The sequence below is a fragment of the Lemur catta genome, chromosome 9 (genome assembly GCF_020740605.2).
Source record: "Lemur catta isolate mLemCat1 chromosome 9, mLemCat1.pri, whole genome shotgun sequence".
Taxonomy (NCBI): Eukaryota; Metazoa; Chordata; class Mammalia; order Primates; family Lemuridae; genus Lemur; species Lemur catta.
In genome coordinates, this window is record NC_059136.1 from 41,667,243 (window position 1) to 41,691,138 (window position 23,896).

A 23,896-nucleotide genomic window follows, 5' to 3' on the forward strand; every position below is an offset into this window, starting at 1 on the left:
TCTTCTCTGATAATATCACTTAAATCCAAATCATCCAAATTTCTTAGCCATTCCCCCACAATATATTCTATTTTTTTTTTTTTTATTTCAGTGTATCTCATCAATACTACCTTAGTCCAGGCCACCACGATCTCTCTGCTGGACCATGAGAGCATCCTCCTAACTGGTCTCTCTGCTTCCATTCTTACCCTGATTAGTATTCACATGCCACAAAGCAGTCAGAATGATCTTTGTTAAAAGCACATCAGAACTTGTATCTTTTCTTCTTAAAACCTTCCAGTGGCCTCCTATTGCATTTATGATGATACGTAACTCCTTCGATGGTCCACAAGACCCAAGATGATCTGGTTTTTGCCTACTTCTTCTAACTTTGCTCATACTCCCACACTCTCATTTACTATATTCTGGCCACAAGTTTTGGTGTTTGAAGTCTCAAAACTCATTTTCATCTAAGGTCCTTTGCACTTATTATTTTCTCTGTCTGGAAATTCCACTCTCTGACTTTCCCTGCACCATGCACATCTCAGTTCAAAAGCCACCTCCTCAAAGAGGCCTTTGCTGACCACACAATTTAAAATAACTCTCATACACGATTTAGAATAATTCCCACTGACGTCTTTAAGTCACGTCACTCTGTTTTCATAGCTCACATCCCTGTCTTGTGAATTTATTTGTTTGCCTATTTATATCTGTCCCTCTCCCTTCTCTCCCTACCTTGAAGAATATGAGCATCACAAATTGGGCATATTGATTGATATTCATTATAACAGTACAGTGCTTGGCCATAAGAAATACTCAATACATATTTGTTAAATACATAAATTAGTTTCATGTTCTGCTTAATCTATGGTAATGTGTGACCCTAACCTTTTCCTTTCAAGATTTTAATGTCCTTGAGGGAAGGGAAAATACTGTGTATGTCATTATAGAAGATATTCCACCCTGAAATATAAAAGAAACATCCCCTGTCATGGCCTTTATATCCTGTTTTAGTTTGCTGAATGCAGCAGCTGTTAAGAAGTAGCATCCTCTGGAGCTCCACCAGGTAACAACTGCTTCCAAACACAGACTTGTCTATCCCCTCATTTAGGGCTGAATCTGATCATTATAGTTCTTTACCTATAATTCCTGACAAATAGCCATAATAACAGCTGGAGAAATAATTTTTGAATATATGGAATGGATTAATGATTGATGGATTAGCCTTACCTGAGTTCCATCTGTGCCAATTTTGTTCAGGGCTCCAACAGTGCTATACAGAAAGTTGATGATCTTATTGAAATTATCATCTCCAATGCTCCACGATCCATCCACCATAAACACCAGATCTGCCTTTGCAGCTTTACATACTGAAGACCAACAACAATTTTGAGTCAGATATAAAGAGAAAATACAGCAGTTATTACACCAATAAGGCAGATAAAGGTTGCCCTCTGGTAACTAAAGCTCTTTGCCAAAGGAAAGACATAAATTTGTTAAGGCTCGTATTCCAAACTTTTGTTCATTATTCTTCTTCACTCCCATTTCTATTCTATATCCAAAGTTCTTATTCATGACTAAAAAGCTCTATTATGCATGAAATGGGGAGGAAAAAAGTCCACTAATCTCAGCCCAAAAGAATAAAAATGAGGGAACAGGAAAACATGGACCAAAGGGATTTGGAGACAGAAGCATAAGCAAACACTGTCTAGTACCTACTGATTGGAAGGAAGGCCAAGCTATCATGCTGCATATCCTGTCCTTTGCTTATTGAGTTAGTAAGTTGACATCAGAGAGATTCAAACTCAGAAGGAAGGCATGTGATACAAGGGAAGCAGATTAATCTACAATTGGATATGCATTTGGGCTGAGGGCATAGCAAACTTTAATTTTAGCCTTGCTCAAAAAATTCTGTCTCTGCCCTTCTGCCACACATTGGATACATGAGAATAACTGTACATTAATGGTAGCTCAGGGAGACTATTATCAGTAGATATTAAAGATATCAACACAACTAAACAAGCAAAAAGAGAAAAACAAAACAACCTACACCAACAGAAATCTACTCCACTGAAAGCATTTTTAAAAAGTTCTTTTTTGGTCTCATGTGCTGTTTCAGATTATCTATGCCTCTCTTCCTCTTTATTAGTGTAGATCATTGTGGTTAACTCTGTTTTATGATGAAGAAAACAATTTACTCTTAGTAATATGAATCTTTTAATCTTAGGCCAGTTGCACACAAATATTCTATGAGATAATATGCCTTTCTCCTTTCTTTAAGAAAAAAAAACTCCCTTGGTTTTTATTTTATTAAGTACAAGTTCATTCCCTTAAAGCTATTTATAATGTAAAGTAAACCATCTCCGAGTGAGGTAATACTCTAGGGACAATACAGATCTGGTGAGGTTGTTCTCATGAGTTCTTTGAGTTATAAAATTTTACAAATTTGTGGCTTGAATTTAAAACTGAAAGGAATCACAAGATCTGTTAATTATAAGTTTATAAAAGAAAACCAGGTTCTTTGTTTCCAAGAAAAGATGAAATGAAGATTAGGTTTCACCTTCGAAATGAGAGAGAATTTTATTTAAAAATATACTAAGTATTACTTTAGTAATATAAATTTTAGTAATATAAATTTTTAAATTAAATGCATTCAGGGCAAATAGAGCCTAAAATGAACCATTGCGTTCAAGTTGCAAAAACTCCACCATCTAAAACCATCATGATGAAAACTTCAGAACCAATGTTTCTACTTTGTCACTATTGGAACTGAAAACAGAATCCTAACAGATGAATTTACTAATTAAACACTTCTGATGCAGATATTATATAATTCTCTAAGGTCAATATTTTTATTTGTAGCTAAGCATGGATGTCATTCAGTAAACATTCAAGAATGCTTATGAAAGACTTTTATGCAATTTGACGGGTCTATGGGAAGAAGGTTGACAAAGCAGAAACATTGGTTCTGAAGTTTTCATCATGATGGTTTTAGATGGTGGAGCTTTTGCAGCTTGAACGCAATGGTTCATTTTAGGCTCTATTTGTCCTGAATGCATTTAATTTAAAAGTCTATAAATTTATATTATTAAAGTAATACTGAGTATATTTTTAAATAAAATTCTCTCTCATTTCAATATTGAAACTAGAGAAACCTAGATATGAAGATGGAAAAAGAAAGAATTTGGCATTCCAGGTAGAGTGAACGACATTAAAAGACGCAGAACAGCATGAGACATGTATAGGGAACACTGAGTTGTACAATTTTGCCATTACATAACATAGTCTGGGACATGATACTGCAAAGTAAGTTGATCAGTGAAGACTTTGCATCCTATGTTAGGATGGAAGTTGAGCTTTATTAGAGTTTCTCATTTCCTCTTTTTTTTTTTTTCATTGTTTCTTTGCTTTCTTATGTCTTTCACTCTGTAGCATTTGACTCTACTGACTTTAAGTTCCTGTGTGACTTAAAGTTCCTGCCACACAGGAAATAAGTTCCTTATTTTTCATTGTACCCTTCGTACTATTGTAATAGGTACTTTAAAATGCTTGATGAATGGAAGAACTCTTCCAACGCAACCTTCCGACCACGTGTTCTACTTTCTCTGACTATGTGTTCTACTTTCTCCTCTCCTTCCTCCAGTCGATCCTCCCCATTTCACCAAAGTTATCTTTTTTAAGCACAGATTTCATCAGATCACCCTTCCTTCATACAAATTTCTCATGGCATGCCATTTCCAGCAGGACAAAGCCCAAACTCTTAATTCTAGCATACAAACCACTTTTTAACTCTATCCCCACTTTTTTCTCTGTGCCACAGCAAAGCACTTATGGTTCCCCAAACACACTTAGCACTTGGGTCACTCTATGATGTGGAGTGTAAACTCATTTTTCAAAATATAAATCAAATTCCTCCTCCTTTATGAGTCATTAACCAGTAGCAGCATTAACATTCTCACTTCTGGGCTACCATAGTATAATCTCTATTTTATAACTCATATCCCCGACTTGTAATCATCTAGGTAAGCACCTATTTTTCTTCAATAAGCAGAGAACAGCAATCATGTATTGTTATTGTATTTCCCATGTCTAGCATAAAAGCTTGGAGAATAAATGCTCATTAACAAAATTTAAAAAAAATTAAGGATGATTCATTTGTTGGGAGGCTTTTTAAAAAAGTACCCTAATGGCTCAGGTAAAAGGTGATGAGGAACTACCATAATGAGGACAGAAAAAACAACTGAGACATTTCAGCCATAAGCTGAGAAACCATTTCCTTCTCTGCAGAATTATAAACTGGATCTTCACTTACAATTATGTAACTAATTCTTCCTTGGTGAACATTTACTACTCTGATATTTTTAATGAAATCAATATTAAGGAATTCTGTTAGAAAATCCACTCTTAGTGTATAGAGTTTATTATTAAATGGATATTTTTAAAGCCCATCATGGTTGATATGCATTTGTATGAAGGAGAAAAATGGGTATCACAATTAATATCTGTTATTAACACCTTGGTTTTAAATGCACAAATAAACAAAACCAACCTAAACATCGACATTGCTATTGCATTATTCTTTTACCTTCTTTTGCTGGTGGAATAGTTGGAGGAAAAGTTGGTGGTTCAGTAGGAAGTGACTCTGTAAAGCAAAGGAAGAAAGAACATCAATTACCCATCACATCTGTAGGGAAGAGTGGGAGGTTATGCAGCAATAATTATTCAGGAGAGTCAATGATTTTGACAACTGTCTTCTTTGAGAATTTAAGAACTATTATAAATCAGCCACAGCCTGTGAAATCTGACTCCATCCATCCTCTGAGCCTCAGACTGGAGGCCTGAGATGCCATTTTGCCACACTTCAGCTCACCCAGCAGGAGTCAAGGCAATCAAACCGTCAACTACAAAGTGGACCTAAGGTTGATTTAAAGCAGGAATCCTGCCAACCCACTTCAGATTTAGTATCTGGCTACTTTCACATGCACAATAAACTTCATTTCCATTCTGCCTAGCTAAGGATTGACCATTAAATCCTTGCTCAATAGCACTTTGCCCCCTTCCCACCCTGCATCCCCCAGGATGTTGGTCACCAGTAGAATTCGATTTACTCTCTATTCTGCTCATACTATCTCCAGAAAACATGCTTTGGTTTTGAGGACCAAATATAAACATTGGCAGGCTAAAGTATGTTAGGATCTTTTCGACCTAGATCACATGGAATGAGAAGTCCATGTACTATCCAGAGGTGTGGTTTGGTTTAAGGACTTGGGGACAGTTAGATTAGAGTATTGATTCTCATACCAGCTCACATGGCAAAACAGCAGGAAGTTATGGTGTCATTAGGTAAACATAATATATTATTTTATTATGTATTCATTTCTAATTTCTGTTTGACACTAAAGATTTGAGAAAAACTAAGAAAATTCTTCTCCCTATCCCAGTTTAGTATTCAGGGAAACCACTCTACTAATCATAGCCCTTCACAGAGGTGATGTCCAGCTTCCAGAGACATTAAACACCACCTAGCTAGAACTATTTGAGCTCAGACAGATGGAGAATTTGCTGAATGTTGTAAAGGCAATTTCTTCATTGGTGGGAAGGTTGGAAGAGGTGAGTTTTAAGGTCTCTTCTAATTCTAAGATCCAATAAAATAAAGTTATTTAAGTAAAATGATTCAACATTAAAAAATGAGGTAACTAAATATTAGCAAATGAAAAAATATCCAAGATTAATTATGTGAAATAAAGCAAGTCACCAAATATAATGGCATGACCCAATTTGTGAAAAATAAAAGATATCTATATAGATATGGCAAAATTTCTTGAAGGAAACCAAGGTAGTAAAAGTATTTCTAGAAAGGAAGAATAGAGAAAGAGGGAAGTTGGTGTACTTTATACACTTCTGTTGTACTATTATGCATATATATCACTGTTATTTTTAAAAGTAATTTTTTAAAGCTAGAAAGTTTCAAAAATAAAAAAAATTGAGAAATCCTAGTATTACAATTAGCATTGCAAAACTTTCTTTTAATAAGTATAAAATGTTTCTGAAGCCAGATTTATTCATCATAACGGGAAGTAGCTGGTCTTCTTAATAATTGTGTATCTTAATTAAATTGAGGCATATCCTAAGTTAGGTCAACAAATCAAGAACCAAATCAATGAGAGACTATGGCAGCCAGATCAATATGTTTGGGCAGAACATCTGGCCAAAAAATCTCTTGGGTAAAAAGAACCACAATGAACTGGTGACACGTGTTTATACTTTGTATGTGGCATACAGATGGTCCCTGTCTTCTAGGATGTGAGAGGCTGTCACACAGAAGAGGGAACGGTCTTGCTCTGCATTGCTTCAGGAGGTTGAACTACAGCCAGTGGGTGGAAGCTACAAGACAGATGCCTCCAACACGAGGAAAATATTTACATCAAACAGAGCTATCCAAATTGGAATTTTAACCCTAGGTTGGTAGTTAACAGTTGGAAAATTAAGGTTCGGGGAGGTGAAGTAGACATGCAGTCTCAAATACAAACGTTTTTAGGGGTCAGGAGAGTAATGAATATGAGCGAAGAACTTAGCCTAAACATCAAGGAGCGGTAGCAAACTCAAGAGCACATGCACTGTCTAAGAAGACAGCAGTTAGTCGGTTCCAGTAGATTGGCACCACGAAGATATATGAGCTCTGGGTTGCAGGATCTTCTGTTTTTTAAAAAAATACTTTAAAACTTAAAAAAAAAAAAGTACAGCCCAGATAAAACACTTCTGATAGTGAGATCTATCTCCACGGCTTTCAGTCAGTGACTCCCAAGAAGATAATAATAATGGTGAAGACAAAAAGTACTGGTTTAATGAGATACAAGGTGAAAGGCTCTTCAGCAGGTACACTTTTATCGGATCTTTACTGCCACCACTGGAATTAAGGGAGTAGGTATTTTATTTTATTGATGAGCAAAAAGAAGCTCAGAGATGTCAAATTGCCCAATGCTAGAAAGGGGCAGAGCACCAAACCTGGTTTGACTCTAAATCATGTGTACAACCAGGCCACTATTAACTTCAAAATTATATGATCTACAAACCATAAAGTGGATTTCCATTTAGCAGTAAAAAGAAACAAACTACTAAAACATTCTAAAACATGGATAAACCTCAAAAAAATATGCTAAATGAAAGATGCCAGATGCATATTATTTATTTCCATTTATATGAAATATCAAGAAAAGGAAACAGTATAATAAAAAAAAATAGATTGCCTGAGGCTGAGGGTGGGACAGGAGACTGTGATGGGCAGGAGAGACTGCTTGGGTTGATGGAAATGTTCTAAAATTGGACTGTAGTAATGGTTACACCGCCCTTTAAATGTACTAAAAATCACTGAATTGTACATTTACAATGGCACTTAAATTTTATGGTACGTAAATTACACCTCAAAAATACATGTGTAATATAAAATGTTGAATATGTCAGTGTTACAAAATAAAGTCTTTGTATTACAAAAAACTTAGATGATTCAATTTATGATAATTTCACCCTCTATTTTTAAAGGTCACACATTGAAGGTTTTTTTTCTGCATACGCCAGAGAGGTTGAAAGATCTCTACATAGGCAGTAGTCCTTTCTAAATGCCATATACATGATAGAGGGGCTGCCCAGAAGGCCCACTGCCCACTACCTGTTCAGACACTAATCCCCAGGAATTTCAAGTTTAAGTTCAAGATATGGAGTTAAGCACACAAGTATCCACCAGAATTCACTACATTTCAAACCACTTTATTGTTTGTGGCCCCTGGGTCAGGAATCCTTGATTAAAAAGTCATTCCAAGAAGTTGACACTCTCCTTGCTCTCTGGAACATGTAAAAAGTGCTTTGTTTTAATTTTATACTTTGCCTTTTCCTTCATTGCATCAGATCTGCAGCCAGCTTGGAAAAAGTGCAAGAGCCTCTTAAGCAGGCAATAACTCTAGGGTCAGCCAGCTGGAACATCTTGGCTCCATTCCCACCCTCGTGGCTGTGGTGCTATGCCATTGTTTTAATGTCAGAACCCAGTCCTTAAACCCCATTTCACACTGCACATGCCACAAATATTCCTTATGGATATGGATCACAATATAAGTCATTGTTTCAAGAGCTTTGCCATCATGTTGCCTTCTAGCCCCTTGTGAGACATACATGGAGGATGGAAAAAAACCCAACCTGATGACATCAGTGGGCCACATGCAGTGAATTCTGAGCTGGGATAAGAGGAGCAAAACTTGCATTACGTATAGTCCTGGGCAGCAATAGCTAATAGTCTTCTAAATGAAATAAGGTTTTTGAACCAAAGCAGGATGCCTAAAATACCGTTTGTTCATGGGGAAGGGGATCAGGAGAAAACACACTTGACTTACGTGTTTTTTCCATTATGCTCACACTAGGTCCCTCGATCTCCTGGAGCTTTGTGTAAACACTGATTTTGTATTCTGTGTCAGGCTGGAGGCCATAGAAGCAATGCCTGGTTGTCCCTCCACCCACAGTGGATTCTCGCTTTTGTGGATCTGTAATAAAAACAAAATAAAATATACACATATGAAATTATTTTAAAAAACAGCCATCCATACATGATTTGCTCCTAAAATGCTTAATACACATACATCTGATAACTCCAGAATGAGTTATACTTGTTTGAAGTATTGTATCTTTTTCCAAAGAGTCCAGATATCCACTGATATTTTTCGATTGAAAATCACATTTTACAAGTTTCAAAAATGAAACTTACTATTACAAGACTCCTGAGTCAATCCTCTACTGAATGAAGAACTATTAATGCACATAATCATATGCACACATGTTAATTGATCTGTTGGACAGGTGTGGATGTGAGGGTATTTATTTTTTTTAAAAATCTGAGCTCCCTTTCATTCAACAGGATTCTCCAAAACATGGTCAAATGACTCAGTGTTGTAATCACTCCATTGGACGTAGCCTACTTTGGTGGCTTTAATTACTGAGCTTCAAAAGGGTTTTCCTCATAGGCATAGAGTGTTTATTTTTTTACCACAATGGATAACTGGTCAAAAGGAAGAATCACTGCTACTGTGAAAACAATTATTCAAATTTCCCTCTAGATTCATCTACTGATTCATAAATGGTATCTGTTTAATCAAAACCTTATAAAGCTTTATTTCCAGGAATTTAAAAACTAGTGTTAAAAACTGCATTGATTAAATATATTATACATATTATTTAGTGGTTAAAAAAGAACTATCCACTCCTTCAAAATGTTACTTGCAGAGGAGTTTATTAAAAATAAACAGAATATAGAAAATATAAAAACAGATCAGTTGTGTTTTAAGTATAAAATGCAAAAATGTCAAATAACCTTTACCTATTTTTCAAGTATCTAACCTATATTTCAATTTATATTTTAATATGCATATACTGAAACCAAATATATGTGTATTACAATATACATATATCATAGTAAACATAATAAATGTCATTTCAAATTTTGTCTGTAGACAAATATTGTGGGTATTAAAGAGTTTCAAAAATAAACTTTATAATATAATCTTTATTAATTTATTTTTCAGAATGAAATACTGTCTAAGCATATATTATGTAAAATGGTGAAATAAAAAAATTGTTAAAATATTTGTGAAGTGATATATTATCGTGAAAGGAGTTTGATAGTAAGCCTGGTTCTCAGGCTCATAATCTCACAATAGTTGTTTCTCTCTAACCCTTAACCACCCTTAAAAGCATCCTGGAAGCTTCTGTGAGCACCTGTAACACAAACATTGCCTGAGTCCTGTGCATGGATCATATCACTCTATCTTGACAAAAGCTTCCAGGAATCAATTCTAGAAATGTATTTTTCTGTCCTTTCCTACTTCATGTAGATACCCATGCATTTAAAGACCATTGAAAACAGAAGATAAATAGATTTTACCGCTAAAAAACATCTATTAAATATAAACCATTAGAAAACTGAAACAAGTACTGTAAGATTAATGGCAAACAGTATCAGCTTGATTTCCAATACTAGCAAAGAGGGGCTACATGAATGGGGTGTACCCATGTTGCTTTTGGCAAGTGTAGTTCAGGTCTAATGGCTTTGCCTTAAAGGAAAACATTTAAACTGATCAAATGATGACTAATATCCTCAATCTTTCATGCCAAAAGCAGAAAGTTTATTTTTTTGGAACAGGGGAAAAAAAAATCTGCTTTTATTTGTGCACTCATTCTTATGAAGCAAGGCTAAATATATTCTCTGAATTATTATTATGCTGATAATGATGCCACCAACTTGACTTACCAGAATGTCCTACAGGTAGATACTGAGGTCCACAAGCAAAGGATATCCAGGACCCATGAAACTACTCTGATATTTATACTCCCCAGGTCTCTCAAATACCCTGATCCCCAATCATAATGTCACTGCTTCAAAAAGTTTAATTTTGAGAATAGGTTTTGTTTCATATGACTTTTTTTAAATCTGGTCCTTGGTAAGGTAGCTTCTCCACTATGTTGCATTTCTCTATCTTTGTCAGTGAATAATACTGCAAAATTGACATCTCAGCACCTAAATAGAGAAGACAAGTGGAGCATCCTTGGAACCTTTTTCTAAGTAGGCTATAAAGAAGTTCACCAAGTTATGGTGATCAGGGAGGGAATGGAGTATTTGGGCCCACATGGCATAAAAAATACATGAAATTGAGGTGAAACACTACTTCCAACCGTAGGTCCCAAGTTTACTCAAAAACAGCAGGCAAGAGGGACAGAGCCCCAGAACATCTGCAGAAGTGATGGGCGCTCTCACAGGGTTCTGAGTTACCCAGGACCAACCAAAGTCTCTCACTTTGGTCTGTCCTCGAATTAACCAAAAGCCTATAATTTAATTTGGCAAGTGCATGACTGACTCAAAAGCAGATTTTTATTTCAGTCTTTCCTCAGAGGACCTTGTCCTTCTGGTAATCTTTTTTTTTTTCCTTCTTGGCCATAAAAATGTCATAATATTTACATGGGTAGAAGACATCTGTTGTTTTTGACTGTCTGGCATCTAATTCCTCTTTTTTTGAATCCATTCCTTCCTACTCTTGGTCTTTATGGCTTGGGGAGGATTGAATACCACCACCACCTCCCACTGCCACCACCACGAGATACAGGGGTGGGAGACAACCAGGTCCAGAAAGCTGGTTTATTTCATGCCCTTGAACTCAATGACAGATTTAGGGGTCTGTGACCCAAACCAGGCCAATATGACTCAGTCCCTGGACTTCTGTTGGAACTATTGAGAAAGAGAAGCTCTCCTTTCATCAACACTGTTAAGCTGGAAGCTGGGAGGGTATAATTCTGGATCTGACTCACAGAGCCTGGATGAGAATGAAGGCAGAGGAGAAAAAAGCAGCAAAATGGAACAGGACTTTATCTTCAAGACATTGCTTGAACACCTAGATCCAGCTGTGCCTGAAGGTAGAGACTTTTGGACTTCTCAGTATATTAGCCAATACATTGACCCTTTCGATTAAGTTCCTTTCATCTAGGTTTCTGTGTATATAACAAACAAACCTGAATGATACAGCCTGGCTACTGTACTCACAGAAACTTTGGACATTTTTAGGTATTGCCTCAGTTAATAACCTCAAATGAAGTAATTTTACAGAAACTGAAGTCCAGAGAAGAAAGCTGACCAGCAGTTGTGGTTATAGTGGAGACTTTTCCACTGATTTCATCTTGGAATAAAAGTACACATGATCAGGCTATGGAACATACATGGCAGAAAAACTGGAACAATTACCTGTCAGACTATAGCAATTTGACAGAGGCATTTAGAAATAGATCGACCTAGAATAAAGCTTTTCTCCAATAGCTGGAGAAATTGGGTCCCATTTCTCCCTAGTCCTAGTGGAAGGACTAAAATTTTTGCAGGGGCAGCGTATATATGTAATACATGGAAGAATGGACGTTTTACCACAGGTCCTTTAAAGGCAGTAAGTCAGGATGGTGACCACATTTCTCTGTAAAACTCCACCTAATTCTTCCCCATTCCAAAGTAGAAAGAATATTCCTTGATCTAAATTGTGTAAGTTAAAATATCTAAATGCATCCCCTACTGCCACCCCAACACTCACTCCGCCACCAAACATTCCTTTTCAAGGTTGTCAATTATAATCTCTTGCTGTCCAGTTGATAAATAACATTCAGTAAGACAACTGGGTGAAGGAGATGTAGGCTAATTTTTCTCATAAATCTCTTAGCTATGAATGTTGATGAGAAGTAATTTGAACAACACTTTTGTTCATTCCTGTTTAATTGAGACTATAAAGTCTCAGTCGAAAGGTTTCTGGCAGCCTAAAAAATAATACTGAGGGAGTACAAGTTAACTTAACTTGAAGATAAAAAGCAAATGTGGATTCATGGTCTTTGCCAGCAAAGATCTTGGCTTCAGAAAGAGCTTATTGCAGTTTTAGCTTACTGGCTGAACGTTATCAGACAAATTAATCATATGCTATGATAAAAATCTCATTGTTGCTTTGCAAATATGCTCAATTAAAAGAATTTAATAAAAAGTACTTATGAATCTTGCTAATTCCATTTATGAAGCCAGTTTTGGTACATCTTTATGTCAATCTATATAGTTATAATTTTTACGAAAGGCAATGAATAGCCACAGGAAGGAAAGTCCCTTCATTTCAACTTCTTAAATGATATAAAAGGACAAAAGTATTGTAGGGTAGTGTGGGAGTGTGGTTATTACACTTATTAGTTTTTTAAGGCTTAACAAATACCACTAAATGTCAACCCTTCCATATTAACATATAACTTGTAGAGATATATGAAACATAACTTTTCAAGATGTTGTAGTTGTTCTCAAATAGTTGCATATGCTTTATCTACTTCTGCTTAAGCATCCCATAAATCATATTTAACACAACCACAAAATCCATGTGACTTCTCCTGACTTTGTCTTCCTCAATGCTTATTCAAGATTAGAGCTACTCCCTTATGTCTAGCCCATGTCAAGCTGGAAGGATGCTGACATGTCACACAGGGAATCAAGGGAGTTGTGACGCAAATCTATAAATGTAATATACCACATAAATAGAAGAAAAAACAAAGACCATATGATCCTCTCAATAGACGCAGAAAAAGCATTTGACAAAATTCAACACCCTTTTATGATAAGAACACTTAACAAAATAGGCATAGACAGGGCCTACCTAAAAATGATACAAGTCATATATGACAAACCCACAGCCAGCATCATACTGAATGGGGAAAAACTGAAAGCATTCTCACTTAGAACTGGAACCAGACAAGGTTGCCTACTGTCTCCACTGCTATTCAACATAGTGCTAGAAGTCCTTGCGAGAGCAATCAGGCAAGAGAGCAGAATCAAGGGTGTCCAAATGGGAACAGAAGAGATCAAACTCTCACTCTTTGCTGATGATATGATATTGTATCTAGAAAACCCCAAGGATTCAACCAAGAGACTCCTGGAACTGATAAATGAATTCAGTAGAGTCTCAGGATACAAAATCAATACATGCAAATTAGAGGCATTCATATATGCCAATAACAGTCAAACTGAGAACCAAATCAAAGACTCAATACCCTTCACAATAGCAACAAAGAAAATAAAGTACCTAGGAATACATTTAACTAAGGAGGTAAAAGACCTCTACAGGTAGAACTATGAAACACTGAGGAAGGAAATCGCAGAGCATATAAACAGGTGGAAAATCATACCATGCTCTTGGATCAGAAGAATCAACATTGTTAAAATGTCTATACTACCCAAAGTGATCTACAGATTCAATGCAATCCCTATTAAATTACCAACATAATTTTTCACAGATATAGAAAAAATTATTTTATGCTTTGCATGGAACCAGAGAAGACCCCGTTTAGCAAAAGCAATTTTAGGCAATAAGAACAAAATGGGAGGTATTAATTTACCAGACTTCAAACTATACTACACGGCTGTGGTTATTAAAACAGCTCGGTATTGGCACAAGAACAGGGACTCAGACCAGTGGAACAGAATTGAGAATCCAGATATAAAACCATCCTCATATAGCCATCTAATCTTTGACAAAGCAGACAAAAACATACTCTGGGGAAAAGAATCCTTATTCAATAAATGGTGCTGGGAAAACTGGGTAGCCACATGGAGAAGACTGAAACAGGACCCACATCATTCACCTCTCACAAAAATCAAATCACAATGGGTAACATACTTAAACCTTAGGTGTGAAACTATTAGAATTCTAGAAGAAAATGTGGGAAAGACTCTTATAGACATTGGCCTAGACAAAGAATTTATGAAGAAGACCCCAAAGGCAATCACAGCAACAACAAAAATAAATAAATGGGACCTGATTAAATTAGAAAGCTTCTACACAGCCAAAGAAACTGTCATGAGAGTAAATAGACAACCTACAAAATGGGAAAAAATTTTCACATGCTACACATCCGATAAAGGACTGATAACTAGAATCTATTTAGAACTCAGGAAAATCAGCAAGAAAAAAATCAAACAACCCTATCAAAAAGTGGGCAAAGGATATGAACAGAAATTTTTCAAAAGAAGACAGAAGAATGGCCAAAAAACATATGAAAAAATGCTCAACATCTCTAATCATCAGGGAAATGCAAATCAAAACCACAATGAGATATCACTTAACTCCAGTGAGAATGGCCTTTATCAAAAAGTCCTATAACAATAAATGTTGGCTTGGATGCGGAGAGACAGGAACACTCATACACTGCTGGTGGGACTGCAAACTAGTGCAACCCCTGTGGAAAGCAATATGCAGATACCTTAAACAGATACAAATAGACCTACCATTTGATCCAGCAATCCCATTATTGGGCATCTACCCAAAAGAACAAAAGACATTCTATAAAAAAGACATCTGCACCCAAATGTTTATAGCAGCACAATTCACAATTGCAAAGATATGGAAACAACCCAAATGCCCAACAATACATGAGTGGATTAATAAAATGTGGTATATGTATACTATGGAGTACTACTCAGCTATAAGTAATAATGGGGATATAGAATCTCTTATGTTCTCCTGGATAGAGTTGGAACCCATTCTACTAAGTGAAGTATCCCAAGAATAGAAAAATAAGCACCACATGTACTCACCATCAAATTGGTTTCACTGATCATCATCTAAGAACACATTCAGGAATAATATTAATTGGGTGTTGGGCAGATGTTGGGGGGTGGGGGGTATATACATACATAATGAGTGCGATGCGCATCATCTAGGGGATGGACACATTTGAAGCTCTGACTTGGGGGGGTGGGGGGGAAGGGCAATATACATAACCTAAACTTTTGTACCTCCACAATATGTTGAAATAATAATAAAAAAATAATAAAAAATTAAAAAAAAGGAAGTTGTGGCCCAGCAGGTCTGTTAGGACAATCTCTTGGCTGGGTTTGGTGAGAATTTCTCCTAGTATGTTCCTCCTATTTCAGCTCATATTCTACAGGGGACATATTTCCCAATGCTCTCAGTACTTTCCTAAACTATGTTCTCTCCCTTATAGATCAGATTGAAAGTAAGATTTATGGATTTTGAATGTAGTAGCCAGGGATATGGGCTACTAAACCCAGGCTTTCCAGACCTAAAATAATAAGCTCTTTGTGCTTTTTTTAAAATGGGAGAACCAAGATCATTTGTCTAGAAAGAATGGACTAAATTTTAAACAATTTTACTAGCAAGTTTGGAAGGTAAAAGAAAAATCATCTGGGATTCTCTAGTGTTTGTTATAATCCCCACAAAATAACAAGACATATCTTTTCTACTGTTTATAAGATCTGATAAATAATTTTCATTATTTGATTTAATCTTCTAAATATTGTTCATTCTGAACATATGAAAAGAGGATTAAAAGACCTCAGATGATATTCAATTTTTTTTCCTGGAATTAGCCTTTTGTTGTTCTTCTTGATATTTTTAATGACGACAAGGAGACATTTTTAGTGTTTCAAGTTTGGAACAAAGTCCCAAATCTTAGACATACTTGTGAACTGTAGGGCTGAAGGACTTGTTCTTCATGGTGTAGATGCATTAAACCTTCTCCAGAATGAGAGTTTGCTGTTCACCAATTATCCTCCCCCCAAAAATAAACACTAAGAAAAACATTAAATTCAAGCCTGATCCCTATGGAGTGAATACCAAAATTATAGTGCCATACAATTTTAATGTATGTTAGTCCTGGCTATTTGGCTGCTACTACCAATACCAGTTAACATTTCTTGGGTGCTTCCTGTGTGCAAGGCACTGTTGCAAGTGCATTACACCAATTAGATTAATCTTCACAGAACCCTAAAAAAATTGGCACTGTGGTTATATCCATTAACAGATGAGAAAAACCCTCCCTTATTTCCTTCCTTCCTTCTTTCCTTCCTTCCTTCCCTCCCTCCCTCCCTTATTTCCTTCCTTCCTTCTTCCCTTCCTTCCTTCCCTCCCTCCCTCCCTCCCTTTCTTCCCTTAACCAGCCAGTCTGACTCCATGTGCTACATGATTGACCACCATACAAACTGCTTCCTCCTGAAAAGACTCTTGCCTAATGTTACTTGTGTGTTGTCCACAGTGATTTGTATAGAACCAAGTACACGAGTGCTTAACAGAAACATAGGTGGTGGATTGTACTTACCCTGGCGGGATTCTATAACTATCCTATAGGCTGTGGCATGACGCTGCATCTGCCACTGAGCACACAAGCTGGTCATTTCAATCTGGTTGGCTTGGAGATTGGTCACACCCAAGAACCCTATAATGAAATAGAAATATAACTGTATCCCACTTCAGACGATGCTACAAATGTCCCCCAAGACTGACATGAACTTATAGTAAAATTTCCATTCAAATCTCCATACTCAGAGATGAGAAATCCATCAACTTGCAATAAGTTAGTGTACAAAAGATAAATAATATTTTATGACTTGAGAAAACAGGTTGCAAAACACTATGCATGCTATGGTCTGTGACATTTGTAAATGAAAAAGGAAACATATATTCACAGGAAAAAGACAAGAGGCAATGGATAGTGAAATTATGGGTGATTTTTAATCTTCCCTCTTTATTTGTATTTTCTAAGTATTTCACAAGGAACATATAATACCTTCATAATAAAAAAGTAAATACAGTATGTGCTTATCAACCAATGAGATAGCCATGGCCTAAACAAAACGGAAAAGCAAAGCACACATAATGGAAATGTTAATCTTTTAATATTACCATGGCTATCATTCTCAAGAGTGGGGTAGATACTGTTGACAGCACCTAGGATTATTTTAATTAGCACACAGCTGAACCATTTTTATTTTTGGTCATTTATGTATTATCTTTAATGTGTATTAAAAATTCTAACCTTCTGTTTGGGCTAATTATATGAGTTTTGAAAAGTATTTAGGTCAAACACTGTAAGTTGATTTGAAGAAATACATAACACAGATGGTGCGGAGGTGTAACAAACTTCGAGAATATGGAACATACATGCTGGAGTTTGGAAAGCACTGCATTTTCCATGGGTGTCTGGGAGTGGTGTATGCCAGTGAGAAGTCCCAGATGGCAGGCAGGCAGCATAAAAACCCTTAAAAGAGTAGAGAAGAAAGTCCTCCGAGTGGCTGGCATGGCATGTACTTTTGATGGATGGTGTGTGTGTGTGTGTGAGTGTGTGCGCACACGCACAAGTGGATGGAGCGATGGCTCTGAGAAAAGACAAACTTCTCTCTGACCCAGCTTTCACGTTGGCCATGTCAGGCTATAGGCTGTTTGGAAAATTTCACCTCATTTGAAAAATGCCAACAAAGATTTTCCAGAAGGAAATCCTATCTGCAGTGGTCAAGCCTATGTGAAAGCCAGGTGCTGACATGCCGCCTGCCAACCAGGACTCTGAATACGCTGAGTAAAGAGCACACCTTTCTTTCCAGGAAGCCCCATCCAGAAAGGGCAACACTGAGGAAAAGAAAAACCAACCACCCAAGGGAAGCAGGGGTTGGGATACAAGTGACAGTGAAAACAAAGCAGCAAAACCCCCGTGGGGCCGCACCGACCGGACATGGCTCTTACATGTCTTCACCAGGCCTGACAGGGCATCGCTGAAGCCGGAGGCCTGGGAGGCAAATATTTTCACGTTGTAATCCATTCCGCTGAGGAGGTTTGTGATAAGAATGGTGTTAATGTCAGCTCCCACAAAAGTTTCCAGTGTTGGGCCTGGAACTAAAGGAAAAAGAGTCTACATTTTAGTTACCACAGAATATGGAAAAATGGAAGCACTCTTGGAGCAAACTGTACTCACTCAACTGCTTTTCAGTTGCCCAGGATCATACAGCAGGCAAACGGCAGGGCTGAGGTCTGAATCTAGTCTCAGCTGGCTCTAAATTCTAAATCCTACATATAGGCCAGCCATGTTAAAGGTTATGTTAGGGACCTAGTCCTTTTCCCAAATATAGCTTTTGCCATTGTTCTTATTTTAAAAAGTTGGTTCACCTTGCAGTCCACCATCCACCAATTGTGAGCTACTATCTTGTAACAGGCAATCAAGGCACTTGCCCAGTTGAAGAAAGAATTCTCAATTATCCCTTCTCGGACACCCAACTTTGTCCCCAGCAGGCACGCAAGCAAATTTTATCATGGAGACCAGGCCATACCTTGCCACATGGGGACCAGCATGAGTGTTACCACCGTAGTTCTATCTACTCCTTTTAGGATTTTTAATACCAGATAGATGATGCTTTTATCCCAAGGCCCTTGATCATCTGCCTTTTTCAGACCTTTGCATCTTCACCTCTGTTTCAACCCAGTAGGGTCTTTAATGAACTATTAAAAACATTTCTTGCTAAATCCTATACAAATTTATTTACCTCCTACCTCCGTTACATGCTCATTCTTTAAGAGTTCTAAGTTAGTGACAAGTTCCTAACATACTCATGTTCATCCGGAAAACTCCTTCCGACAATATATTCATACATTTTGGTACACATGTGTTATTTCAGTAGCGATTTTCCCATTCCCTAAACAGTGCAAATGATCATGTATAGTTCTCCCACTTGGCCTAGAACAGGATTTTTAGCTTCCGAACTATTGACATTTTGCGCTGAATAATTCTTTATTCTGGGGCAGGAGAGTACTATAAGTTGTAGGATATTTAGCCTACCCATTAGATGCCAGGAGCAAGTTCTCATGCCCTCTAGTTGTGACAATCAAAAATATTTCCATTGGGGGACAAATTACACCAACTGAGAACTACTGGCCTAAAATAAAACAAAGCTATTTGAGCTCAGGAAACCTGATAAATACTCGTAAAATGATTCAAAGATCCAATTTAGCAAGACTATCTTGCAAATTAACACATGTCTCAGGCCTAAAACAAAGTGATAAAAAAAAAAAAATTAGGGATGGTTCACAAAGAATCAACCAGGAGCAAACTAGTGCATCATTCTGATTACATCTACCCTAAACTAACTAACACTGACCATGCTAGAAAAACCTTTTCAGAATAGGTAAGAGGCTTTTCTTACTTCCTTAAAAGAATTAATAAAATAAAGCATACATAAAATGTTAGAATAAAATAATTTATCTTGAAAGACATTTTAAGTGTCTACTCATGATACCAATAATATTACAAACCATTACTTACCACTGACGGGTTTGTAGACAACCCTATAGCCCTTTACGGGGGCAGATGGTGGATCCCATGTAATTCTCAACCGGTTATACCATTCCTCTGACACCCGTAAGTTTTGGGGAGCAGAGGAGGGCACTGAACAGGAAAGAAAAGGAAAAGTAGGGATTCAGTGTACTTTCCTTCTGTATGACCTATACTGTTGTCACCAAAACCTAAGCTATTTTCCCACAAGGTTAAAAATATTTACAAGGGAAAGTGCACTAAAACACACAATGAGAAGCCTTTGACGGTCTGAGGTTGTTTTAAATATTAAATATACAGAAAAGAATTGCTTTTGTGACAAAACACTTTTATCTGAAATTCAGAAGTTCATTCAATGTCATTTTGGTCCACTTTCCTTCAGTTAATTTTAAGTAAAATTGAGTTGAATAGTGTTTACTAAAAATTTCTGTCAACATGCCACTCAGTTCCACTATCAAAATACACGTGTACAGCAATATTGAGGATGATGGTCACACAATATTAATGATGATTATTCTCAGAGGTAAGATTCTGGCAATTTTTTTTATTTTTTTGCTTCTTCATATTACCTATATTGTTTGAAGTTTTACATTATTGTTTATCAATTTTTATCAAAACATTAAAGTCATTTTTATGGAGGACCTTTACAAAATTTTATGCATATTATCATTTTGTTGTTCGAATTTAGTTGTGGTTGACCACTGCTTAAAATAAGTAGACCACCCACTAACACTTTGAAATAATTTTACTATATAGAGATTGTTACATGTCATAGCATTTCTGCAATGAGATTTAAGTCATATTGCTATAGCAATATTCTTTAAATAGTCTTTATTTGTGCTAGGTAAATACCACTGAATTTTCTTGTTTAATTATTTAAGTCTACAGTTTTCAAACAGTTGTAGTTTATAGCAGCAAAATACCAAACTATGCTAGAAATTCCAAGATATAGGTCAAATCAAGACACCAATGTACAGGTAAAAGTGAAAAGCTTGAAACTCCTACAGCTCTGCTCTTCCCTGTTCCTTCTCTCCTTCCAAATGACCCCATAGGCAGTATGGGGACTCACAACCCTATGGGTGATCCTTAGCAAAATGTGCAGGCTTGGTGGGAGTCTGGGTGAAGGCACACCTAGCTCAGGCGTGGGGAGGGCAGAAGCAGTGCCAGCACTATTACATGAGAAGATGATACCTATTTGCTTGGTTGAGCAGAAATTAAGACTGTGGGCTGCAGAATTTCAATGACCTGCACAGACTTAGTTAAAAACTCCACATTTAGGTGCCCAGGTACAGAATTCAGCCTTCTGCACCTAATCACATGTAACTATTTGGTAATTATCATGGATTAAAGATGGTCACACATTTTTTGACCCTCTTTCCATTGAGAGGCAGAGGCTATGACTCTCTCTTTGAATCTGGGTGTGCTCTGTGACTACCTTGACTCACAGTCTGCAGCAGAAGCAACACTCTGCTAGTTCCAGGCATGTCCCAGCAATTTCCACTTTCTGCCTCTTGGAACTCTTGCTCTTCTGGTCCCAAGTGTCGAAGTAAGAAATATGACTACCCTACTGGAAAGACCACATGGAGTGGCTCGGAGATGAATGGAGAGAGAGACTCAGCTGAGTCCAGCCTTCTAGCTGTCCCCACCATGATGCCAGGCATGTAGGTGAAGTTGTCTTGTACCCTCCAGATCAACCCAGCCACCAGGTGAATACCACCAGGTGAAGTTAATCAATCCCACGTGGAGAAGAATTATTTCCAAGCAAGCCCTGCCTAATTTCCTGACCCATGCAATAGTGATATGGAATAAAATGATCACTGTTTTAAGCCACTAAGTTCTAGGATAGTCTTTATGCAAGTATAGACAATCCTAACTGTAATGAAGACAACTAAGACTCTGTAGAGCTTTAACCAAGGGTTCTCATGTATCCTCCTCATTTAATGATCATGGCCAATTCTTCTAAAAAAAACGTTGTATGACTCTTCCTCTATGCCACACAGTGCTGCAGGAGCTTGGCACACAGAGGTGGACAAGATAGATTAGGTCCCAGGCTTTCATGATGCTTGTCTTCCAAGAATGGGAGACAGATGACAAGCAAGTACATGAGTAAGCAAGAAAATACCAGAAAATAAATAATGTCATAACATGAGCAGAAAACAAACAAATAAACAAACAAAAACCAGGACAATATCATAGAGAGTGGGAGCTACTTTGCAAGGCACAGTCAGAAAAGGCTGAGGAGGTGACATTGAGCTGAGACCAGAATGACAAGAAAAATGCAGACACGCAAACATCTGGGCAAAGGTATTTCACATGGAAGGAATCGCTAGTATGTAGGGCCTGCGGCAAGAACAACCTTAAAGAGTTCAGTGGCAAGCAGGAAGGGAGGCCTGGCTGGGGGAATTGCTAGGAGGTGAGATCACAGAGATCAGCAGGCTCCAGCTCATGCAGGTTTTGTAGGCTGTGGGAAGGATGCTGGATTTTATCCTGAGTTCAATGGCAAGCCACTGAGCCACTGGCTGGCTTGAAACAGAAGCATGACATGAGGTCATTTTCATCCTGAGAAGCTCCCCAGGCTGCTGCAAGGAGAGTAAGGGATGGCCAGAGTGGGGGCAGCAGGATCCAGCGGGAGGCAAGTGCACTCATCTGGGCAAGATGGACAGAGTGTGGCTTGGACTGGAGTGGACCCATCAGATGAAGAGCAATCGGCCACACATGCAGAATACATTTTGGCGAATCAACAGGATTTGTGATAAATTGGATACTGGAGAAAAAAAATAGAGTGCCTCTTCAAGTCTTAGTTTTTATAGACGAGAAACTGAAGCCCAGAGCAGTTAAGCAGCTTGCCCAAAGTCACATAGCTTGTATGTGTGAAGACAGGATGCCGACACAGATTCTCTGTTTTTAAATCTCTTTTGCTCTTTTCACGACATTATACTGTTTCAGGGTGCACTACAGGGGATGAGCATTTCCAATTAATTAGTCAGCTAGTATCCAAAGGGAGAAAGCGTCACTTACAGGTTTTTCCAGGGGCAGAGACACTGACGCCTTCTCCGTCCGTGTAGATGGGAGTCACCGTGACTTTGTATTCAGTGTCGGGAAGCAGAGGCTTCAGAAGGAGATTGTTCTGGCTTCCAGGCACCATAACCTGAACAGAAAAGCAAAGGACCGTGGTCTCGGTGAGATCCTCCCCTGTTCCCAGTGAACTATAACTTTAGGCATTTTGAAATAATCAAAAGCGAGGAGATGTGCTCAGAGAATGGTGAGAAAAGAAAGGGCATTCGTGCAAAAGCATTTATTTCTGACATTCCCCTCACAGTAACCCTTAGTTTATAATCACTAATATGGAAGGTTTAAATTTGAAGACCTTAGGCTGTAAGGAATATTCTTCTCTCAACATCTCTGCATTTGTAAAGTATCCAGAAGAGGGAATAATGGCCCGTTTAGCTAGCAGGTGTTTATGGACAGGGAGCGTTCATTCTATAACCCAGCCTGCTGCTTATCATTTTTGATTCTTCTTAAGTATCCTCTTGCAAATTCAGCCTTCCATTTTTTTTCCTCCTTCAGAGATAATCAGACCCCAGCATTTCCTTCTTTCAATTAGAAAGCATGGATCCTAGCCAAGAGCAACAGAACCACACACTGAAGCCAAGTTCTCCGAGTTGAAGCATATTTACCAGCAACACTAAAGAATGTGGCAACTTTGTTTTTTATTATTTCTGAAAGGAGATGTCTTCCTCAATCTGGACTCACTGTCACTCTGTGTCTAAAAGGCTGCCAAAAAAGAAATGCAGCGGTGGGGTGGACGTCGCACAAGCGCGAGTGCAACGCACTATGTGGCGTGACAGTGCAGACTCTGGCATCCCGAGAATAGTGTGGACGAGAAAAGCCACATGTTCTCAATGCTGAAACCACAAAACTTTCTGTCTGTGCTCCAGTCGTCAGATGCTGGCACATCACTAGGCCATTTAGGAAACTTAATCACGGCTGGAAAAGCGCTAGGACGTTAAGAACTGACCCAAACGGGTTTAAGGGAGTCACAAGACCAAGACAGCTGGAGATACTTTCCCATTCAAGGGCTGGGTAAGATGCCAGCAGGCAAAGGGCAGTGCTGTCTACTTCTGGATGAAGGAAGGAACCTATAAATCATGGAATAAGCCCTAGAAAGCCTCAAGTTGAACCCAGAAGCAGCTGTTGCTAAGAGATTGCTAAGCTCTTAAAAGCAATATTTTTTAATATGAAAAAAGGAAGTCTGAATTAGGTGACT

General features: G+C 37.7%; 1 protein-coding gene across 1 annotated transcript in view; it reads right to left on the bottom strand.

Annotated features, from left to right (window-relative positions):
• Positions 1-23,896, bottom strand: part of COL14A1 (collagen type XIV alpha 1 chain) — a 200,049-nt gene that overhangs the window by 82,621 nt on the left and 93,532 nt on the right. Inside the window, exons 20-26 of the mRNA XM_045560831.1 lie at positions 22,648-22,777; positions 19,621-19,743; positions 18,051-18,200; positions 16,633-16,749; positions 8,361-8,507; positions 4,565-4,621; positions 1,210-1,349 (exon numbers count right to left, since the gene is read on the bottom strand). Of these exons, the coding sequence (XP_045416787.1) occupies positions 1,210-1,349; positions 4,565-4,621; positions 8,361-8,507; positions 16,633-16,749; positions 18,051-18,200; positions 19,621-19,743; positions 22,648-22,777 (864 nt within the window). The remainder of the gene's footprint in view (positions 1-1,209; positions 1,350-4,564; positions 4,622-8,360; positions 8,508-16,632; positions 16,750-18,050; positions 18,201-19,620; positions 19,744-22,647; positions 22,778-23,896) is intronic.